At 33.1% G+C, this 8,309-nt stretch overlaps 1 protein-coding gene across 1 annotated transcript in view; it reads right to left on the bottom strand.

The window, feature by feature from the left end:
• The window catches only part of LOC118741550, a 3,849-nt gene extending 1,406 nt beyond the window's left edge, over positions 1–2,443 (bottom strand). The window contains exon 1 of the mRNA XM_036473549.1: positions 2,361–2,443. Coding sequence (XP_036329442.1) covers positions 2,361–2,443 — 83 coding nt within the window. The remainder of the gene's footprint in view (positions 1–2,360) is intronic.
• Between the last annotated feature and the right edge of the window lie 5,866 nt (positions 2,444–8,309).

Below are 8,309 nucleotides of genomic sequence, written 5' to 3'. Positions count from 1 at the left end.
GTTTATACGGCAAAGTTTACCATTTTGCAAATTGTTATTTGCAAATAATACGTGCGTATAAAAGTAGTAATAGTCGCCTTAGTTTCGACTTATCTTGCTAGGTACCAACTTAAAATTTATTTTGAGCTGCATCTGCAATTAATGGCGTTTTCTTTTCTCAAAAAAAAATGTCACCTTCTTATATGGCAACATTATCAGTAGGGATGTGCCGGATATAGATTTTGCCGGATAACCGGATTCCGGATATCCTGTAAAAAATAACAGCCGGATTCGGATATCCGATCGGATATCCGGTAGACTGCTGCCCTCAATAAATTTCACAATATTGTTTTTTTGCCGGCTCGAGTTCACCTCGACCTTCGCACCCTTTCTGATGCTGCAGAATTTACCACTTCGAAAACACAATTACGCACATTGTGCGATGCTATCGCAGTGAAAAATGGCATCTTATAAACAAACATAAAACAATCTTCATCAAATTCTTTGCTTTTGAACAATCAAGATGTTTTGTTTTCTTACGTTAATTATACCTTTCATGAGCATAACTTTGGTCCGATGTTTGTAAGTACCAGAATAAGAAGAGATAGACCCATTAAAATGTATACTCAAATGATCAGAACGTCGAGCTGAGTCGCGCGGCGTAGCGTGACGTGGTGCGCGCGCTGACGCGGGCCGCCGCGAAGCTAAGCAAATTTAATGTTTGAAAGAGAAATAACGTCAATTGATTTTATTTCGTTTTTAAAAAGGTAATAATGTCAATTGACTTTATTTCGCACCAGGGTGGGAAATAAAGTCAATTGACCTTATTTCCGTTGATCTTATTACCTGTCACCCAGTTTCCATGTTAAATGCAAATAAAAAATAATAATTTTTCACTTAAATCGCTTTCGTGAAACTGACTATTAGGTAGGGCTGCCAGATATCTCTGTTACCAAACCGGGACACTTTACTAAATACATCAAAAAACATAAAAATAAAATATCTAAACTTTGTGCAAAACTCAAGAAATTCAATAAATTTGCATACAAATTTGCAACTTTTTAATTAGACTTTTTGTACAAATTTTAAAAATGAAGTTTTGCAGCCTATTAAATTTTAGTTGATTTTTAGTATTGTTTTTACTGAGAGTTTCTTCCATACAAACTATGTTCGACAATTCTTTTTATATGGAAGACACTGTCGGCAAAAAAAAAAAAGGCTAAAAATCAACGAAATTTGCTGGCAACTTCAGACTTGCACTTTATTAATTGGTACAAAAGGTATATTTAAAAAATTTTTCTAACAGATCTGATTAGAAATTGTGATTTGATGAAGAGTCTCCGATCCAATAATTTTGTACGGCACTGTACTTATAAGCACTCTAGGTTTCATGAAAGAAAAAAAACTTGAGTACAAGATAACATTAAAATATCAGTCAAATTTTTCGGTGCTGTGGACTTGTTTCAAAACTTCTGACTTTTCCTTAATATAATTGTAAAACTCTGTGCACGTCATTTTTAACGTATTTAGGTACATATCAAGGCATATTCAACAAGGTAGAAGTGACAATTCAGTCGAGCTCTCTCATACCTGACTGTAATGTCAAAAAACGTAAATAAAGAAATTAACCCTTTGTTATGCATGTACCATATTTGATAAAATTCAATATCTATGAAATGAAAGTTTTTGTAAATATGAAAATATTTAAAATCACATTAAAATCGGCTTCATTTTAGTTTTTGTATTTTCGTTTAATGTAAATGTGGAAATGCATATCTACTTACTCAAAATTACACATTTATTTATAAAACCGTTTTGGCAATTTTCTTGTTTTTATTAGCCCAATGTTTTTGAGCATTTATTTTTTTATTCAAATACTTAATTCTAGAGTATATTCGACGTTAAAAAAAAAAATTTTTGATTCTTTCTTCTAAATTTACATCGGAACTTAACTTCAATAGTTCAGCTATTAAATTTTTGCAATGCGAAATTTCTTTTCCATTAAATTTATTAAAATTACTTCCAGTTTCTTTATGTCCACAAGGATTTTTGGTTTAGGTTTTATCATACCACCATTTGACATTTGGTCTATCCATGTATATGAGTGGGAGATTTTCTCTTCATATTCAGTAATGCTTAATTTCCGTATGATAAATCCAGCTATGTATGAAAAATAAAAACACGACTCTTTTCACATGGCATTATGAAAAAAGGAAAAGGGATGTTAAGAACCAGAACGTCGAATTTATAACAGTAAATGGTGATCTAAAGCGGCAAATTTAGTGGAACGAAATTGTATCATGGTGTTCGCGGAGCATTTGCTTATATGTATTTGTTAATGTACTCGTGGATCCGGTCGTGCTTGTTTATGGCAGACTTACTCAGTTTGAATCTGTGCATCAACAGCTAACTTCGTCCCCACAGACACCTCAGGAACGGCCGACACTTCAGATAACTCAAGCATTGGGGAATTGTATGGTAGAGGTACTGCACCTGGGAACAAACGCGTCCGCTTGGAAATACTCGGCTGTGATGGGCAACAAATAAAGTCACTGCCACTAAAATGGTGTTCGCACCAGGGATGAAAAATGGAAATTTCAGATTGTACCAAATATCACAAAATAAATGTACCTAAATGAGACAGATTGTACCTAAAAAAAGTTACATCATTCATTTGTAGTTTTTTTTATAAATTTTATTTAAAACATTAACACAAAAGATATATGTACTTTAAACATGAGCCTATATCTATAGACTATAGTCTAATGGAAATCGGAGAAGCATTGTTTTTGTCTAATTTTGACTACTGAAAAATATTGGCGAAAAAGACAAAAAACACACTTTGTGAAGTATACTTCTTTATCCAGCTTTTTATAAAACAACAGGAAGTCTGCTAATTTATCCGATTCCTTTTAATATGAAATTTGAAGACATCCTAGACACTGGACTGTATGGATGAATAAAGGCTGGTTTCCACAATGTAATATTTTGACAACAAAATTTTTTGACTTATTTTGACACAACTTTCTTACCTTTATCCCTACCTTTATCGATGATATTATTTATCCCATTCCTTTTAATAGGTGCAGCAAATCTAGAGAATATAATCAATGTGCCGTAAGTAACATCGAAAGCATTTTAAATATATTTCCAGAAATCAAAAAGCGAGTATGGGTCAAATAGCTGTAGTTCTCATCTAAAAATATGAAATTTGAAGACATCCTAGACACTGAGCTGTATGGATGAATAAAGGCTAGTTTTCACAATGTAATATTTTGACAACAAAATTTTTTGACTCTCTTTCCTTTATCCCTAGCTTTATCGATGATATTATGGGCCAAAAACTTACAAATAGCCGCCTTAGCAACGCATGTACACGCCTGAAGGCCTATTTTGATCTAAATCAAACCAAAGACCATTTTTTAGTCCCATTTGACAATGGAGGCCTATTCTGATCTAAATCAAACCAAGGCCAGTTTTTAGTCCCATTTCACTCATTTGACCGCAAACGCCACTGAATTTGACTTAGTGAAAATAAGCGTTAAAATTAATAGAAAAAAATTACGAAGCTAAGTAAAGTGTTAATTTTTCGTAGTGCCTGCTCTAAATGCAATGTAAAATGTTTAAGATAATGGTTTTTTTATGTCTTCCTTTTGACCACTTTTATCTAGAATTGTTTATTCTTCAAAATGAAAGCGAAACTTCTCCCGTACCTACAAGTAAATATATTAGCACGGTAAAGGAAATAAACTAATAATGCATCTGATCAAAAGATGATAGTACCTAAAATCTAGTGACTGTACCTAATGTACCTTTAAGTCATCAAACGTCGGAAAAAGGTACAATTGTACCTACTTTTTCATCCCTGGTTCGCACACACGCGAAGAGTCTCCTAATGGAACACCGCAGCTACTTGCCCACCGTTGTCGCTTCACTTGACAATTAGGAGGTTTAAAATAACGCACACGTTTGTTGTCCTGGCTCTTGCTACACAGTCGCACAGCTCAAAATTGAAAATTGAAATTAAAAAATTAAAATTTTGAATTGTATAGGGTTAAAAGTTGACATTACAGTCGCAGTTCGAAAGAGAGAAATGTCGAAATCACTTCTACCTTGTTATGCCTTGGTACATATGTATATTAATCATCAACTATTGCTTGTGCAAAGATCAACTATCTGAAGATGTAACTATTTCACAAATGGAACCGGTGCACTGAGAGAAAGAAGTTTAGAATTAAAAAAGCGTGCTAAATTAAAAAAAAATATGCATATGAAAGAGCACCAACCCAACTCGTAATACATTTACGTATACACATTTTATTATTCAGGGCGTGTGTGAATCGGTAACAAAGTTTTATGGGGAAAGCTGTTGAATAATATTTTTACTATGGTGAGACAGTTTTGCCAATCTGCTGTGTGAAATAAAATCTTTTTTGACAGCAGTAAATTTTTGATAACCGCAGATTTAGTCGGTTAGTTTATATTACAAATTGAAGTGAAATTAATATTTTAAGAAAAAATCTACCATCACTGATAGCATTTCATCAATTTAAACTTTTGTTTTACGAAAAATTACACACAGCAACAATCTTTGCGATTGTCAAAATTTTCTATCCATTTGTCAAAAATTTCACTAGCCTCATGAGCTACTGAAATTTTATTCACCTCATAGTTGTCAAAAATTTACTTGCGGCAAACTTTGTTACCGATTCACACACGCCCTCAGTCTAGAAATATTAAATTCAAACGGAAGCTTTTTCATAATTAAGTTAAAAAATATATGGCTGCATTTCTTTATTCATTCTGAATGTTTGGAATAAACTTTTTTGTTTATTTATTCTTTAGAACGTTCCTGATGATATGTTGACGTATATTTCAAACGCATTCTGTTTATTCCGGCTGTGAAATGGGATTATCCGGAATGTATAAAGAAACGCAGCATATATTTAAATTCCATTGTAGCCTGTAATGGGATTTGAACCCTGACTCTCTGGAAATTAACAAATTGTGGCAAGTATCTTTGCGCACTCATCTACAGCCAGACATATAAATGTGCATTCAAATGCTGAGTTTGAATCAACACCACGCGTGCGTGTTGTTTTTAAATACGAACATTTTAGAACGATAATCAAATAAAAATATTCATGTTTACTATGCGTTATTTCCCTCAGTGAATTCATAAAATTTGTAGTTATTTTTGAACTTCTATTCAAATTTGTGCAATCAAATCGAAAACCGGGACATGTAAATGAAACCCGGGACATTTTAAGGTTGGACCGGGACACCGGGATAAATAGTCTAAAACCGGGACTTGTCCGGGAAAACCGGGACGTAGGTAGCCCTACTATTGGGGCCAATTTCCAATCAATAATTAAATTCCATTTTCTACAAAAAATGTTGCCTTCTCATTGCCCTTTCCTTCAGGGACCGAAAATAACAGGTTTTAAAGTAACCTTGGCCAAATCTTCTTCTTCTATCTTCTATATTAATAAAAATGTTGTGTTCGTATGTCACGGTCGTCAAAACTCAAGAACGGCTGAACCGATTTGAATAATTTTTCTTTGTATTGTTCGGTATAATACCAGAACCAATGATATCGCAAAAAATTGGAGGGTTGCCACCTATTTGAAAATTTTTAAGCCCAATTATTTTGATAAAATACATAAATTATTACAATATGGGTATCCAATTGAAGAGTTTTAAGAAAGATAACTGCTGGAAATATTTTTGACGAGGGTTGCCACCTTTTTCAAAATTTTAACTCAGACAAATTGATAAAATAAATGAATTATTGTGGGTGTCAAACTAAAGAGTTTTAAGAAGGCGTACATCCGAAAATATGTTTGAAGAGTGTTGCCACCTGTTTGAAAATTTAAGTAAAGTACATCGATAAAATAATTGAAATATTACATTATGGGATTATGGGTTGCCACCTGTTAAAAAATTAAGCGCAATTTTATTGATAAACTAAATGATATATTACAATATAGATATTAAATTTAAGAGGTTTAAGAAAGATAGCTGCTGGAAATATTTTTGAGTAAAATTACCACATCTTTGAAAATTTAAACTCAGTTGTTTTGATAAAATAAATGAAATACGGTAATTTGGGTATCCAACTTTAGATTTTTAAGAAGGCTTACGCCGAAAATATGCCTCAGGAGAGTTGCCACCTGTTTGAAAATTTAACTCAATATAATTGAAATAGATATCAAATTAAAGAGGTTGAGAAAAGAAAACTTTAGGAAATACTTTTATGCAGGATTGCCACCTATTTGAAAATTTTAACTCAGTTATATTGATTAAACAAATGAAATATTGCAATGTGGGTAGCGAACTAAAGAGTTTTTAAAAGTCCTACAGTAGAAAGTTTCTTTGAAGAGGGTTGCCACCTGTTTGAAAATTTATCTCAATTAAATTGGTAAAATAAATGAAATGTTACAATATCGGTACCAAGCTGTTGTGTTCCTTTGTCACGGTCATCGAAACTCGAGAACCGCTGAACTGATTTGGATTATTTATTTTTTTTTTATTGTTCGGTATCATAGCAGGATCATTTATATTACCAAAATAAATAAATGAAGTATTTCAATATTAACGTTTAACGCCGAAAATATATTTGAGGAGGGTTGCCACCTGTTTGAATATTTAACTAAATTTGCATTTGCATTGATAAAATAAATGACTTATTAAAATATAGGTATTAAATTAAGGAAGTTTAAGATAGATGACTGTTCGAAATATTTTTGAGGAGCGTTGCCACCTTTTTGAACATTTTAACTCGAAAGCTTAGTATGTTACACCAATGTATTTTCAATATAAAGCGATAAAATAAATAAACCAACGAAAAATTTGTCCCTTGTCAAATATGTTTGACTTATTATTATTTTTTTATGGATATGTACAAATGTAGAGCGGGTACGGACGATGTGTGGTGGCTGACGGCCGTTCCTGGTGGAATAAGGGAAAATAAGTACCCGCGCTCTTTTCTATAGAATTGAGTTCAACCTCAAAGCAGTAAAATTGTTTGGAGGGGAAGTTAAAAAATAGTTAATTTGGCGGGAAAAATTTATGACAGTTTCTAATAAATACATGTGTACATGTATGCATACATATGTACATACATATATTATTAAGCATTAGGGTGGACCGTTTTGGATTGATTAAATAATTGAAATATTGCAATGTGGGTATCAAACTAAAGAGTTTTAAGAATACTTACAATCGAAAATATGTTTGACGAACAATATGGGTGCCAAACGAAAGGTATTTGAAAAATCTTGATTTGGAAATATTTTTTATAGGATTATCACCTATCTAAAAGTAAAGACTGAAAATATTGAAATTAAATGAAATATTACATAACTGGTTCCAAACGAAAAGTATTTGGGAAAGCTTTACTAGGGAATTTTTTTAAATCTTTCCACTTATCCAAAATCCGAACATTGTAAATAAATATAGAATTTACAACATCTTATCAAACGAAGTGATCATATTATCAACGAAGAGCTGGTACACAAATTACTTAATGTAAAAAATTCATAAACAAGTAATTTTTAAGCAAACAACACACCGACTCCAATTCTCATATAAAAGTGTAATAGTACCGTTAATTTTTTCATGATCCAAGTCGCCAAGGCCTACTATATTGCGAGTAAAGAAATTTTGAATAACATGAGATAATATTATTATGATTATGATTATCATTACTATTGTGAACTCCTATTCCCAATCAAGGATTCCCAAATTAAAGCGAAAGCAGAAGAGCATTTACGATCGCATGATGTAAATGTTAAGATAATAAGAGCTGCAGAACTGAACCATGTAGGAACATTTTTTTACAAGGGCGTGTAGTTTCTGGCGTGGGCCGATGACATCGACCTCAACGGTAACAAAAATAGCGAAATCTCTTCTGCCTTTTCCAAGCTGGATAAGGAAGCAAAGCGAATGCGCCTGGTGGTAAACGAGGACAAGACGAAGTATCTCTAGTCATCGCGTTCGCGCCTTGGAACCCACGTCACTGTTGACAGTTATAATTTGGGGAAAGTGGAGAATTTCATTTACTAGGGAACCAGCACTATCACCGATAAAATATCAGCATGGAAAACCCACGCAGAATTACTCTTGCCAACAGGTGCTGCTTTGGACTGAGTAGGCAATTGGGGAGTAGAGTCCTTTCTCGACGTACAAAAACCGCACTCTATAAGTCACTCATCATGCCCGAGCTGTTATATGCCGCAGAAGCTTAGACAATGACAACATTTTATGAGGCGGCTCTTGGAGTATTCGAGAGAAAGATCTTACGGAAGATATACAGGCTTCTACGCATG

This window comes from Rhagoletis pomonella, unplaced genomic scaffold (assembly GCF_013731165.1).
Source record: "Rhagoletis pomonella isolate Grant_MI unplaced genomic scaffold, Rhpom_1.0 Rhpom_scaffold_00006, whole genome shotgun sequence".
In the NCBI taxonomy this organism is placed as follows: domain Eukaryota; kingdom Metazoa; phylum Arthropoda; class Insecta; order Diptera; family Tephritidae; genus Rhagoletis; species Rhagoletis pomonella.
Note: the sequence above shows the minus strand (reverse complement) of the source record. Positions and strands in the feature narration are given on the sequence as shown.